Genomic DNA, 16,237 nt, shown 5'->3' with positions numbered 1-16,237 from the left:
CACATCTTTCGCGAGGACCTACCTGTGAACCCCGACAAGACTGCCCAGGAGACTGGAAATATAGAGTGCGTTTGAACCAAAGGGGAACTATGTCCCATAGCAAAGTCAGAGTCAGATAGTCAGAGGCTTTTCCCCAGGGTAGAGGGGTCAATTATTAGGGGGCATATGTTTAAGGTGCGAGGGGTAAGGTTTAGAGTAGATGTACGAGGCAAGCTTTTTTACACAGAGGGTAGTGGGTGCCTGGAACTCACTGCCAGAGGAGGTGGTGGAAGCAGGGACGATAGTGACATTTAAGGGGCATCTTGACAAACACATGAATAGGATGGGAATAGAGGGATGCGGACCCAGGAAGTGTAGAAGATTGTAGTTTAGTCGAGCAGCATGGTCGGCACGGGCTTGGAGGGTCAAAGGGCCTGTTCCTGTGCTGTACTTTTCTTTGTTCTTTGTTCAAACATGTTTAGCCACCTGTTTCCCAGCGCTTACAGAAACACACAACACTATCTAACGTGACTCCAGTTAGTTAGGTGGCCTCAAGGTGGAACGTGTGGCCGAGGCCGTAGTTAGTCCTGTATTGAAGAGCCCTGCTCACCAAAACCCCTCAGTGCAGGGAGAGATCGGGACAACGTTTAAAAATGACATCCCAATCTCTCGACCCTTGGCCACGACCCCCGACCCATCTATAAGGGGGTCCTCATTGGCACTACCAGGGTACCAGGCTGGCACCCTCAGTGCCAGGGTTACACCCTGCCCAGAGGGCATGCAGCTGGGTAGCCTCCGATCCCCTGGGAGATCCCCAAGAGTGCCATTCCGTCTGGCCCCTATTTGTGGAGACAAGAACAGAATGGCGCTCACCCGAGGTCTCCAGGGCAAAGGGGATAGACCCTAATGCCTTGCTTGCCTCAGGGTACTGCGTATTAGAATGAGACTAGCTGCCTCGCTCTAATATGCGGATTTGCCAAAAAGTAATCCCACCCACAATGGGCGAGCTTCACATCGCAATGTCTCGCGAGATCGTGTTAGATCTCGCAAGGTGAGGAGAGCCAGGTAGATCCCGGGTGCGGGGTCTCCTGGTCATTTACCGGCCACGTTGTGCCACGGCGCTCTGCTTTTCGGGTGCAGCATGTCCGGCAGATCGTGCCCACAGCCCCGTGTATCACTCCTCTTCGGAAATTGGTTGCACTGCCAGCTGTGCCCAACGCTCCCGGCAGCACTGCTGAGCCTGGAGAGCTGCTGGTCATCAGATAGGCTGACAGCTCTTGGGGGACAAGACATTCTCCCAGATGAAGGTGAAAGCCAAGATCTGAATCAATTAACAGCCAGCTGTCCCTCGGATCAGATTGGGGCTTCCTGATCCTATGGAGATGGTCTCACCCCAAACAACTGAGGGGCGGTCCACCTTGTCTGCAAAATAAATCAGACCAATTGTTCTATATTTAGAGGGTGATACTTTGGAGCAAAGTTATAGAGCTTCAAAGTCCTAAGTTACACTATCGTTGGGTTTAGATTTACATCCACAAATCCCCATCACATAGAACATAGAACAGTACAGCACAGAACAGGCCCTTCAGCCCTCAATGTTGTGCCGAGCAATGATCACCCTACTTAAACCCACGTAACCCGTATACCCGTAACCCAACAATCCCCCCATTAACCTTACACTACGGGCAATTTAGCATGGCCAATCCACCTAACCCGCACATCTTTGGACTGTGGGAGGAAACCGGAGCACCCGGAGGAAACCCACGCACACACGGGGAGGACGTGCAGACTCCACACAGACAGTGACCCAGCCGGTAATCGAACCTGGGACCCTGGAGCTGTGAAGCATTTATGCTAACCACCATGCTACCGTGAGGCCCCTATCACATTAAATTCTTAATCTGTGGGCAACCACTGAAAAGAAGCCAGGCTCTTTCCCACTAGGAAATCATTACAGGTCAGCTTCACAAAGTTTCTACTGGCTAGTTGTAGAGGGAATGCCAGGGAGTTTGACTCAATCTTGTCCTCTCGGATAGAAAATATGTGGGACTCAGAGAGATGATGAGAGGAACAGCATGAACAAGATTAAAAGATGAAACAATCACGATGTGTACATGAACAACAAGTGATATTTGCATCATAGATTGATACAGCACCGAAGGAGGCCATTCAGTCCATCATTCCTATTCTGGCTCTATGAAAGAGCAGTCAAATTAATCCCACCGCTCTGCTTTTTCCAAGCCAATGTTTTGTTATGCTCTTGACGTAGCATAAGCTGCTTCCTCGATGTGCACTCTGACAAAGGAAGGTTCAGACTTGGAGATAGCTTTAACACATTTATTGAACTGTTAACGATTCTCCTACTTGGATTCGACTCTCCTGTTAATCCTGCTATAGCTACTCAGACTGATGAACCAGTCTGCTACAATCCACGTGGTGGGTGTGATGTGTTTCAAATTAACCCTGTGTACTCACTGAGAGTCTCCACTGGAAAGAGGAAGATCATGTGTGCTGTGTCCTTTTATATGGGTTAGTGTAATGCCCCCCTGTGGTAGTGTATCCTCTGTGTGTATCGTGAATGCCCATTGGTTGTGTCCTATCTTACTGACCTATTGGTTGAATGTCTGTGTGTCATGTCTCTGGTGCTCCCTCTAGTGTCTATCTAGTCTACGTGTATTTACATTAACCCCTTGTGTATTTACAGTGATGCATATCACCACAGCTGATACTTATAATCCACACAAGCGCCTCTCAGTTCTTTTCACGTAACCGCTTTATCATTTCCTTCTATTCCTCCCTCGCACATATTTGCTTAAATAGCCTCACCTCAAATAGTTGCTTCATCTCCTCCTTGCAGTAGTTAGTTCTGTTGTCTTACCACTCCTCGGATGAAGATGGTTTCTCCTAAATTCCCTGCTGGATTTATTGGTGATTATCTTCCGCTGATTGGCCTGAGTTTTCACCTTCCCCACAAATGGAAACACCTTCTCCACATCTACCCTACCCTGCCCACGCTAAATTGCCCATTAATGGCCAAAAAGGTTAGGTGGGGTTACTGGGTTACAATGATAGGGTGGAGGAATGGGCTTAAGTAGGGTGCTCTTTTCATGGGCCGGTGCAGACTCGATGGGCCGAATGGCCTCCTTCTGCACTGTAAATTCTATGATTCTCCTATCACTTTACAGATGATTCGAAGAAGGTTAGATTAAATTCATCCTTTGTTGCGCACAGCAATTTTCTAAACTTTTGGATATCATAGGTGCATAACTGTTTAGCTCCATGTGCACAGCAGGTCTTCAGTTCAATTATTATCAGGGTCCACTGCTTTTGTGTGTTCGGTGCACTCAACCATTTCTTAATGTCACATAAAGTGAAACAAATTTGTTGGACAGTAGGATCATTAACTCAACATTTTTGGCTGAAGACACTTGGAAACATGCTGATAGGTTGAAAACGGGGATGTTGCTGAAGCCTCCTGCTCAGATAATTGTCAAATTACCCAACAACAGCTTTGATTCTGTGAAATAAATGTAATGCATTCATCAATTTTCCATGCATTTTTGGAATCTATTCTCTGTTACGTATCTCTTCAATGCGATAGAATTTAAGATATGTGAGATTATCATTCTGACACATAACTTGGACAAAGTGAAGAAAGCATAGATCTTCATTTAACAGTCATCTAATTTGATCATTCTTGACATGAATGTTCAAGGGATTACTGGAAAGGTTGGCAGTTATTGTCCAACCAAAGTGTTCCTTTCCTCAACATTAGTACCCCTCATTTTTATAAACACAACATTGTCATGAAAACAAACTCCATCTTAAACCAATGCAATACTTTGGGCTGGATTCTCCTCCCCGCGGCGCCACATTTCTGCCTCACCACGCTGGCGGGAAGCTCCATTACGCCGCCCGGTGAATAGTGTTTCCCATTGTGGGGTAGCGCCATGCCGTCGGGAAACCCCTGGGCGCCAGCAAAACGGAGCATCCCACCAGCGGAGAATCCCATCCGTAGAGAGAATACAGCATAAGTGATAGCCCTTAAAAAAATCATAATTGATTTGCTGCGATACAGAGAAATCTTCCAGCCTGCCTTTCATAATAAGATAGAACATAGAACAGTACAGCACAGAACAGGCCCTTCGGCCCTCAATGTTGTGCCGAGCCATGATCACCCTACTCAAACCCACGTATCCACCCTATACCCGTAACCCAACAACCCCCCCTTAATCTTACTTTTATTAGGACACTACGGGCAATTTAGCATGGGCAATCCACCTCACCCGCACATCTTTGGACTGTGGGAGGAAACCGGAGCACCCGGAGGAAACCCACGCACACAGGGGGAGAACGTGCAGACTCCACACAGACAGTGACCCAGCCGGGAATCGAACCTGGGACCCTGGAGCTGTGAAGCATTTATGCTAACCACCATGCTACCCTGCTGCCCCTGATGATGAATTTGAGGAAAAGAGACCATGATTGTTCTTATGATGTTCAGCACAAAATATATCACAGTCATAGCATGTATTATGGTGATTCAGGTTCAAAGAAATCTATTGATTGTTATTGGCAATATTTATCAGGTGTTTAATGTTTGAAGCTAAGTAGTGTGAAAACCATTTGAAAAAGAGCCTTAATGAAAATTCAATCATCAGTGCATTTTACTATGTTGCAGTGGGTAGCTGAAAATAATGACTCTTTAAAAAATCCAACAGTACCACATATTGATATCTCTCCCATCATTATTAATATTTAATTTAGTTCTTGTTTCTGTTATGCTTCATCCAAAATTAATGATATTCATTATTATCTCGAGGTAGATTTGCAAAACTTTACATGTTCATAGTTTTGAAATGTGATATCTGATGTATTTCGTGCAGTTGTTTACATGGCGCAATTCATATCAGGTACCGTCTTTTCATGCAAGATTGCAGATGCATAATTGGGATCTCCAGATGACTGTCTCTGTTCTATGGATGAGAAGGGGCTCATAATGTCCACGTGACAAAATTGAGTCTCCCTATGAGCGATCATAATATTTGTTCTACAGTTCTGTGTTGTACATTTTCCATTTATATCTCGGGGCACTGTATAAAAATGCGAGGTTCAAGTTGCAAATCTCGATCAAGAAGGTCGCCAGAGTTGCCAAACACACAATTCCGCATAGGATTTACGCCTCTAAGCTGCACTCTTATTGAATGAGACGCCAGCAAAATTATGCAATTTTAGGGTTAAATTCATTTTTAAAATGTCATTGATCAAATGCTGAGACCATTAAGCTGCTGAATAAGCTCACAGAGAAGCAGTTGGGGCATTGCAGAATGCACAAAGGCAGAACATAAAAATATCAACCTTGAAGATTGCGGTTGCAATCCTGGCAGATATTCTGTGTTTGGGCATGCCTGTATTGTCCGGTGTTCTGTGGTGTCAGTGGGATGGTAGCTGACTTACATGGCACAAGAAGGAATATTTGCTACTGTGAGCATATCCAGGGCACACAACACACCATATTTTGTTTTTGTAAAAACACAGATTTTTCCATCAGGAGTCCAAGACTGATCTATTCACATTAGGAACTGGCTTTCACTCATCTGGAGGCCGACATACAACAATAATACCCCAAAGTGTTTTACAGGAGGGTTATCGGGAAAAGTTTAATACAGCCATGAGAGGTGATACTAGTGCAGATCGTGAAAAGGTTGGGGAAAGAGTTTGGCTTTAGAGGGTGTCTTAAAGGAAGGTAGAGAGGTGGATATGTTTAGGGAAAGAATTCCAGAGCTTCGGGCTAAGGCATCTGAAGGTATGGCCAACAGTTGTGGAGCAATTAAAATCAGGGATGCAGAAAGGACAATAATTTTTTTAAATACTTTCATTCATGAGTGTCACTGGCTAGGCCAGCATTTATTGCCATCCCTATTTGCTCTTGAGAAGGTGGTGGTGAGCTGCCCTCTTGAACCATTGTAGTCCATATGGTGTAGGTGCACTTATAGCGCTGTTAGGGAGGGAGTTCCAGGAATTTGACCCAGCAACAGTGAAGGAACGGCAATATACTTCCAAGTCAAGGTGGTGAGTGGCTTGGAAGGGAACTTGCAGGTGGTGAAGTCCCCACATATTTCATAGAATTTCATAGGTCAATGCAGTTGGTCCATCGGGTTTCATTCCTCAGTGACATTTTCATAGTTTGATACAACTGAATGGTTTGCTCAGCGATTTCAAAGGGCATTTACGTCAACCACATTGCTGTCGGTCTGGAGTCACAAGTATGCCAGACGAGGTATGGATGGCAGATTTCCTTCCCTCAAGGCCGAACCCAATGGATTTTTACAACAATTAATGATAGCTTTGTGGTCACCATTTCTGAGTCTAGCTTTAAATTTCCAATTTTTATGAATTGCATTTAAATTCCACCAGTTACCATGGTGGGATTTAAACCCATGTTCCCAGAGCATTAGCCTGTCCCAGGCCAGGTAAGGACGGCAGATTTCCTTCCCTAAAGGGTATGAGTGAACCAGATGGGTTTTAATGGCAATCGACAATGGTTTCATGGTTCAACTTTTAATTGCAGATTATTATTGAATTCAGATTCCATCATCTGCTGTGGTGAGATTCAAACTCAGGTCCTCAGAGCATTACACTGGGTCTCTGGATTTCTAATCCAGTAACAATACCAATATACCACCACTTTCCCACAAAGATTTTTTTTGTAAATCTTTATTGTCACAAATAGACTTACATTAACACTGCAATGAAGTTGTTGTGAAAAGTCCATAGTCACCACATTCCGGCGCCTGTTCGGGTACACAGAGGGAGAATTCAGAATGTCCAAATTACCTAACAGCACGTCTTCCGGGACTTGTGGGAAGAAACCGGAGCACCCGGAGGAAACCCACGCAGACACGGGGAGAATGTGCAGACTCCGCACAGACAGTGACCCAAACTGGGAATCAAACCTGGGACCCTGGAGCTGTGAAGCAACAGTGCTACCCACTGTGCTACCATGCTGCTGGGGTAGCTATTTCAAAGCGTTATGGGGCTGGAGAATATTATGAAGACAGTGGAGATGAGACATGGATGGATTTGAAAACATTTTAAAATTGAGACATTGCTTAACTGGGAGCCAATGTCGGTTGGTGAGCACAGAGGTACAGGCATGAATTGACTTGGTTAGAGAGTGAAAACTTAGGCAGTTATGGTTGACCCAAGTTTACGGAGGGTAGATTGTGGGACTCCAGCCAGGAGCATGTTGCAATAATGACGTTTAGAGATAACAAAGGCAATAACGAGGGTTTAAGCAGCCGATGAGGTGAGGCAGAGGGAAAAGTTGGACAATATTATGGAAGTTAATGTGGATGGCCCGAGTGATGAGAGGGATATGTGCCTGGCAGTTCATCCCATGGTCAAATTGCAACACCAAATTTGCAAACAATCTGGTTCAGCCGCAGACATTTGCCAGGGAGAGCGATGGAGTCAGTACGTATGGAACCAAATTTGAGTGGGGACCAAAGAAAATGGGTGCGATTTAATGATGGGGTGGGGGGGGGGGGGGAAGAGTCCCATTATCGGCATGTTTTGCAGGGTGTTTCTTGGCGCCTGCAGCACTGAGAACGACCCCATTATCAAACGGTACTCTTTTTTCTGAACGCCCCACCAAGGTTGCACTTATGTTTATTTCCTGCCCTGAAGAGATTGGGAGCCGCTTTAACATGCTGCCCCGATCTCCCTGATCTCTGGTCCTTCACTCTGCAGCGTCCAGACCGCCCTCCCCAATGCCCCAACTTACCTGTTAGGGTTCCTTAAGCCCCCCTCAAAGGACATCACACCCCTGGGCCTGATCCCTGGCACCCAGGCATCTTGGCACTGCCAATTTGGCACCCTGACAGGACCTCTGCCAGCCTCACAGTGCCAATGTATCTGGGTGGCAGCAGGAGTGCCAGGTATCACTCTGCCCAGAGCCCGACCACCTTGGGCCGTCTGATGGTTTGGGAGATCCCCCAGGTGCAGTTACACCTGATCCACGTTTGTGTGGGTCAATGCTAAAGGGTGCCAAGGTCTCCCAGGCACGGGTGTTTGATCCCGGACCTTGGGAGAATCCAGCAGGCATATTTAAGTGAGCCAACCACTCACTTAAACATGCAAATCTGGCTCCTACCCAGTGATGGTGTAAACCAGATCATGACATCTCGCGAGATCTCATTAGAGCACCCGAGTGCCACATATCGAGCAACAGGCCCAACCCAGGATGCGATGAGGCCGTTCGATCGCGTCCAATGGCATTGATCTTCTCAATATAATATTGGATAAAATGACAGCATGTCAAGTCAGACAGGCAGTCTGTACCTCACCACTCTGTTTATTGGCCTTGTTCCTTTTGAGACAGGGAAGTGAGAAGCCTGGTGTGGGAGCTCCTTTCCCTGGCTTGGTTTCCTTGACGTTACCTATCTTTTAAGAGGTGGATGGATGTTTGACTCTTCCTCAGGCCAAGCAAAAGCCCTGAGTTCAACCACTCTGCTGAAATCCAGCAGAACTGTTGGGAAATCTGTCAAGGGCTGAAAACCCATCTTGTAATATTGGCTGGGGAATGCAAAGTAGCATGTTACATAAATTACTTTAATTATGCAAATTCCTAGCTGGTTTTAAAATCTCATCTCTCTGAAGTGTTGTTCCACATTGTGTATGTTTATCTTTGCTTACTTCTTATAACTCTTGATTATTTATTTATGGAGGGTGGAGCACTCATGCTTCCTGTTAATATTTAAAAGTTCAATTGTAAAAAGCATTCCACCTCCTGAGATCACAGTAAACGATTGCCTGAAAGATTAAACGGAAAGAAACATTGTAGAATTCTGGATTCTCCGCTGTTGGGATGCTCCACCGCCTTTCCCAACGGCCTGGGGCTACCCCACAATGGGAAACTCCTTTGACCAGCCGGTGAAACGGAGCATCCCGCCGCCGTGCTGAACCGGAAATCTGATGCGGCGGGATGGAGAATTAAGCCCCTTAACATTTTCAGCCTCGAGGAATGGTTGGGCTTGGATAGCACACAGGGGAATTTCTCTGGACATGTTTAATTTTAACTCCACAGCATGTGGCATCAAAATAGAATGGCAGAGGAGAGATCTCAGCGGAGTGATGGGAGGCCCCTCGTACGGAGGCGCGTTATGAGTGGAGGACTTTAGGTGAGGTTGGAGTTTTCAGGGGAGTGAACAGAGGCCACGGGGTGGGCTGGGCCGGGCGACAATGTTGGAGGTTTCTGAAGGGAAGGTCAGAGGCCTGGGAGAGCAGATGAGATCAGGTGGGTTGTGTCGAGGTGTCTGATTGTCAGGCCTGTGGAGGGCACTTACTTCCCGAATCCAGCAATTCCCAACTTCCCGGAGCTGCAGGAAATCTGGCCGGCCGGAGTTCAATTTGAAATGGTGGATAAGTATGAGACACATTCCAGCCCCTCATTATAATATTTATATTGCCTCCTTGGAGTAGGTTTATGACCGCTCCATCCCTCCTCCATAAAAGTCTCAAGATGAGCAGGTTAGGTAGATTGGCCATTCTAAAATTGCCCCATAGTGTCCAAAGGTTGGACGGGTTAGGGTTAGGCTTTGGGGGTTGGGACTGAGTAGGGTGCACTTTCAGAGGGTTGGTGCAAACTCGATGGGCTGCATGGCATAATTCTGCACTGTAGGGATTCTTATTCTATAAAAAACAGAAGTGGGCAGTTTAGAGTTGGAATTCAGGGCCTGAGTTTTATGCTTCCCTGCTGGTGGCTCTGTAAGCATTGGGTAAGTTAAAATTAATCGGATGTGCTTCCTGCGACGTTCCCACCCGCCCTGACCTCACTGCAATTTTACCTTTGAACGGGCCGCCATCCTTCCCCCAATTGAGGCTAATAAGTGGCTGATTATTGAGTATTTAAGAGCTGCTTCCTGCCCAGCCTCAATCCTTAGGCCAGCAGGAGGTGACACGAGTATAGGGGAGGCCTGAAAATAATCAGGTTCAGGCCTCAGCAGGAACGTGCAAATGGTGCCTCCATCAGAAGCCCCCATTTATTTCGGGCCCCTGCATCCTATTACTGGAGAGAATTCTTTGAGACAGGGTTTACTCCCATTTGGAAGCAAGTGGACGTATTAGCGAGGGCAGCACGGTTTTGTGAAGGGGAGGTTGTGTCTCACTGACTTGATAGAGATTTTTGAGGAGGTCACAAAGATGATTGATGCAGGTAGGGCAGTGGATGTTGTCTATATGGACTTCAGTAAGGCCTTTGACAAGGTCCATCATGGCAGACTGGTACAAAAGGTGAAGTCACACGGGATCAGAGGTGAGCTGGCAAGTTGGATACAGAACTGGCGAGGTCATAGAAGGCAGAGAGTAGCAATGGAAGGGTGCTTTTCTGATTGGAGGGCTGTGACTAGTGGTGTTCCGCAGGGATCAGTGCTGGGACCTTCGCTGTTCGTGGTATATATAAATGATTTGGAGGAAAATTTAACTGGTCGGATTAGTAAGTTTGAGGACGACACAAAGGTTAGTGGAATTACGGATAGCAATGAGGACTGTCGGAGGATACAGCAGGATTTAGATTGTTTGGAGACTTGGGCGGAGAGATAGCAGATGGGGTTTAATCCAGACAAATATGAGGTAATGCATTTTGGAAGGTATAATACAGGTAGGGAATATACAGTGAATGGTCGAACCCTTTTGAGTATTGACAGTCAGAGGGATCTAGGTCCACAGATAACTGAAAGGGGAACATAGGTGGAGAAGGTAGTCAAGAAGGCATATGGCATGCTTGCCTTCATTGGCCGGAGCACTGAGTATAAAAATTGGCAAGTCATGTTGCAGCTATATAGAACCTTAGTTAGGCCACACTTGGAGTATAGTGTTCAATTCCGGTCGCCACACTACCAGAAGGATGTGGAGGCTTTAGAGAGGATGCAGAAGAGATTTACCAGGATGTTGCCTGGTATGGAGGGCATTAGCTATGATGAGAGGTTGAGTAAACCCGGTTTGTTCTCACTTGAACATAAGAAAATAAGAACTAGGAGCAGGAGTAGGCCATCTGGCCCCTCGAGCCTGCTCCGCCATTCAATTAGATCATTGAATTCCTTTATTCTTCAAAAAACTATCTATCTTTATCTTTAAAACATTTAATGAAGAAGCCTCTGCTGCTTCACTGGGCAAGGAATTCCATAGATTCATAACCCTTTGGGTGAAGACGTTCCTCCTAAACTCAGTCCTAAATCTACTTCCCCTTATTTTGAGGCTCTGCCCCTAGTTCTGCTTTCACCCGCCAGTGGAAACAACCTGCCCGCATCTATCCTATCTATTCCCTTCAAAATTTTATATGTTTCTATAAGATGCCCCCCTCATCCTTCTAAATTCCAACGAGTACAGTCCCAGTTTACTCAACCTCTCCTCGTAATCCAACCCCTTCAGATCTGGGATTAACCTGGGATTAACCTAGTGAATCTCCTCTGCACACCCTCCAGTGCCACTACGTCCTTTCTCAAGTAAGGAGACCAAAAATGAACACAATACTCCAGGTGTGGCCTCACTAACACCTTATACAATTGCAGCATAACCTCCCTAGTCTTAAACTCCATCCCTCTAGCAATGAAGGACAAAATTCCATTCCCCTTCTTAATCACCTGTTGCACCTGTAAACCAACTTTTTGCGACTCATGCACTAGCACACCCAGGTCTCTCTCCACAGCAGCATGCTTTAATATTTTATTGTTTAAATAATAATCCCGTTTGCTGTTATTCCTACCAAAATGGATAACCTCACATTTGTCAACATTGTATTCCATCTGCCAGACCCTAGCCCATTCACTTAACGTATCCAAATCCCTCTGCAGACTTCCAGTATCCTCTGCACTTTTCGCTTTACCACTCATCTTAGTGTCACCTGCAAACTTGGACACATTGCCCTTGGTCCCCAACTCCAAATCATCTATGTAAATTGTGAACAATTGTGCGCCCAACACTGATCCCTGAGGGACACCACTAGCTACTGATTGCCAACCAGAGAAACACCCACTAATCCCCACTCTTTGCTTTCTATTAATTAACCAATCTTCTATCCATGCTACTACTTTACCCTTAATGCCATGCATTTTTATCTCATGCAGCAACCTTTTGTGTGGCACCTTGTCAAAGGCTTTCTGGAAATCCAGATATACCACATCCATTGGCTCCCCGTTATCTACTACACTGGTAATGTCCTCAAAAAATTCCACTAAATTAGTTAGGCACGACCTGCCCTTTATGAACCCATGCTGTGTCTGCCCAATGGGACAATTTCTATCCAGATGCCTCGCTATTTCTTCCTTGATGATAGATTCCAGCATCTTCCCTACTACCGAAGTTAAGCTCACTGGCCTATAATTACCCGCTCTCTGCCTACCTCCTTTTTTAAACAGTTGTGTCACGTTTGCTAATTTTCAATCCACCAGGACCACCCCAGATTCTAGTGAATTTTGGTAAATTATCACTAATGCATCTGCAATTTCCCTAGCCATCTCTTTTAGCTCTCTGGGGTGCATTCCATCAGGGCCAGGAGACTTGTCTACCTTTAGCCCCATTAGCTTGCCCATCACTACCTCCTTCGTGATAACACTCCTCTCAAGGTCCTCACCTGTCATAGCCTCATTTCTATCAGTCACTGGCATGTTATTTGTGTCTTCCACTGTGAAGACCGACCCAAAAAACCTGTTCAGTTCCTCAGCCATTTCCTCATCTCCCATTATTAAAACTCCCTTTACAAGTTTACTCTCCTCTATCTTACTCTTCTTTATAGCTTTTTTAGTAGCTTTCTGTTGCCCCCTAAAGATTTCCCAGTCCTCTAGTCTCCCACTAATCTTTGCCACTTTGTATGTTTTTTTCCTTCAATTTGATACTCTCCCTTATTTCCTTAGATATCCACGGTCGATTTTCCCTCTTTCTACCATCCTTCCTTTTTGTTGGTATAAACCTTTGCTGAGCACTGTGAAAAATCGCTTGGAAGGTTCTCCACTGTTGCTCAACTGTTCCACCATAAAGCCTTTACTCCCAGTCTACCTTAGCTAGTTCTTTTGTCATCCCAATGTAATCTCTTTTGTTTAAGCACAAAACACTAGTATTTGATTTTACCTTCTCACCCTCCATCTGTATTTTAAATTCTATCATATTGTGATCGCTCCTTCTGAGAGGATCCCTAACTATGAGGTCATTAATCAATCCTGCCTCATTACACAGGACAAGATCTAGGACCGCTTGTTCCCTCGTAGGTTCCATTACATACTGTTCTAGGAAACTATCGCGGATACATTCTATAAACTCCTCCTCAAGGCTGCCTTGACCGACCTGGTTAAACCAATCGACATGTAGATTAAAATCCCCCATGGAAACTGCTATACCATTTCTACATGCATCAGTTATTTCTTTGTTTATTCCCTGCCCCACCATAATGTTACTATTTGGTGGCCTATAGACTACTCCTATCAGTGACTTTTTTGCCTTACTATTCCTGATTTCCACCCAAATGGATTCAACCTTATCCTCCAAACCACCAATGTCATTCCTTACTATTGCCCGGATGTCATCCTTAAATAACAGAGCTACACCACCTCCCTTACCATCCACTCTGTCCTTCCGAATAGTTTGATACCCTCAGATATTTAACTCCCAGTCGTGACCATCCTTTAACCATGCTTCAGTAATGGCCACTAAATAATAGTGATTCACAATGATTTGCACCATCAACTCATTTACTTTATTCCGAATAGTACGAGCATTCAGGTAAGGTACACTTATGTTGGCTTTTTTACCTCTGTTTTGAATCTTAATATCTCGATCAGTAACCTCTCCTAAGTTATATTTCCTCTTAACTTTTCTCCTAATTTTCCTTGTCGTTGAACCCATATCTTCATGTAACAACCTGCCGCGTCGCTTACCATTAATGTTTTTACTTCCAGTTTTATTCCTTTTAATATTACTGGGCCCTTTTTGATTTTTGACTATGGCTTCTCTGCCTTACACTGTCCACCTTACTTCCTTTTGCTTCTGTCCCTGTTTTACTACCTTCCAACTTCCTGCATTCGTTCCGATCCCCCTGCCACATTAGTTTAAACCCTCCCCAACAGCTCTTGCAAACACCCCCCCCCAGGACATCGGTTCCAGTCCTGCCCAGGTGCAGACCGTCCGGTTTGTACTGACCGATGGAGGTTGAGGGGCGATCTGATAGAGGTCTATAAAATTATGAGGGGCATAGACAGAATGGATAGTCAGAAACGTCTTCCCAGGGTAGAGGGGTCAATTACTAGGGGGCATAGGTTTAAGGTGTGAGGGGCAAGGTTTAGAGGCGATGTACGAGGCAAGTGATTTACTCAGAGGTTAGTGGGTGCCTGGAACTCGCTGCCAGAGTAGGTGGTCGAAGCAGGGACGATAGTGACGTTTAAGGGGCATCTTGACAAATACATGAATAAGATGAGAATAGAAGGATACGGACCCCGGAAGTGTGGAAGATTTTAGTTTTGACAGGCAACATGGTCAGCACAGGCTTGGAGGGCTGAAGGGCCTGTTCCTGTGCTGTACTTTTCTTTGTTTTTTGTTCATTGAAGGTCCAGTAACTACCGGACCTCAGTATCCTCCCTGCAACCTCCCTCCCAGCCTCTTCCCTGGAACCCCAATCCCCCTCTGTCCAACCCGTCCCGCCCTGAAACCCCACCCGAAAAAGAAAAGTAGCTCTTTCAGCTCAGAGAGCTCCTCATGGGTCTGATTGGCCGGCTGCTCTCTTAGGCGGGGCTTCCTCCCGAGTAAGGGGCGGAAGTCCCACTTGCAGCCAATTTAACACTGGTTGGTGCGTCATATGGCTGCAGGGCAGACAGTGTGGGTGTCGTGTCCTCCTCACTGACTCTTCAGGTGGCAGGATGCGAAACCCCAGCCCCCTAAAAACCCTGGCCCAGCTTTTTAACACTTTAATCTCCTAGCCAACCTAAACCTACTCCTTTTGGGATTGAAGTCCCCCCATTTCTTTGCGGAGTGAATGCTGATAATTGTAATGGTTCACTTTACAGCTTTTCATTTAAGTGGTGGGTAATTCTAGCCTAATTGGAGTTCATCAGTAAAAATGCGTCCTTTTGATTACTAAAGCACAAATGATCATACTCTAAATTGAAATCCATCAACAGAATGCAAAAGTAAACAAACATTCTTCATGTGGGGACGTACTGATGAATTAATATTCACGACACAATTTGGATTTAACTCCTGTAAGCTTTTGTTTTGCTGCATCGCAAATGCGTTTGAACTCTTGCAGGAAATGGTCTCAAGGCACAAGCAATGAGATGGAAAAATGCATTTTCTGCTTCGCTGCTGGAGCAAATATGCAATAATAAAAATTTTAATCTTCTTTATACTCAGAATGGCAGTGATCGCACAGACCCAAACTAATGTTTAATAATATACTGCAGAAAGTCTCGCAATGGAACGAATGGGGATTAAAATATGGTAGAAGTAAGGTTTTGTTGCAGCACAGTGCAAATAATATCGGCCGTTCTGATGCGGTAAATATCTAACAGGATTCCGTCATTGGTTTAGCTATCTCTTTGTCAGGATGCTAGAGGGGAAGACTGAAGGAGCTTTTCTGTTTCATGAGTACGTGTTTCAATAAAGATCTCTCTTTCTCTTTCTGTTCCATGCATCTCCTTTCCTCTGACTCCCCAGAGGACTGTCTGGAAGGCAATGCAACATGGCGTAAGCTTCAACATTCCAATTCTTCACAGTCATCTCCATTTGTCTTTGAACATTAATAGTGTCAATCTGTCCACTCCAGATATTTCATTAATATAACGGCTCCCTGTTCCTATATCATATGCCAGATTGTTTTTAAACAATGTTATTCATATATATACATCAATAAGCAAATATTTCATGCTGATATGTCACCATCCAGTTAACTATTTCATGCTTTGGATAGATGATTTCTTGAAAAATGGTGAATAATGATTATACACGTACTTCTTTTTCATGTAAGTCCCAAGTCTATGCATTCACAGGTATGGCTGAATCTTTTGAACAATAACTAAACCAGGACAAAGCAGGATTTTCTTTTTGCTACAATATTTGAGTTTACAACTTATTTTAATTAACCTTCGATCAGTGAAACAGCGAATAGAGAACTCTGAGATGAGTGTAGCAATTAACTAACACAAATTAGAAATGCAAAGAGGATTCTGGAGATGTATATAAAGAAAACAAAATTCTTCCAATGTCGTCAGTGAAA

The 16,237-nt window shown here is 45.1% G+C and overlaps 1 protein-coding gene across 2 annotated transcripts in view; it reads left to right on the top strand.

The window, feature by feature from the left end:
• Window positions 1–16,237, top strand: part of gpc6a (glypican 6a) — a 1,200,543-nt gene that overhangs the window by 1,120,280 nt on the left and 64,026 nt on the right. Inside the window, exon 7 of one of the 2 annotated variants that reach the window (XM_038818782.1) lies at window positions 15,679–15,708. The exons of the other annotated variant lie outside the window; for it this stretch is intronic. Coding sequence (XP_038674710.1) covers window positions 15,679–15,708 — 30 coding nt within the window. The remainder of the gene's footprint in view (window positions 1–15,678; window positions 15,709–16,237) is intronic. 2 annotated transcript variants of the gene reach the window in all.

This window comes from Scyliorhinus canicula, chromosome 14 (genome assembly GCF_902713615.1).
Source record: "Scyliorhinus canicula chromosome 14, sScyCan1.1, whole genome shotgun sequence".
Classification (NCBI taxonomy): domain Eukaryota; kingdom Metazoa; phylum Chordata; class Chondrichthyes; order Carcharhiniformes; family Scyliorhinidae; genus Scyliorhinus; species Scyliorhinus canicula.
The sequence above is the reverse complement of the archived record's forward strand: the minus strand, read 5'-3'. Positions and strand labels throughout refer to the sequence as shown.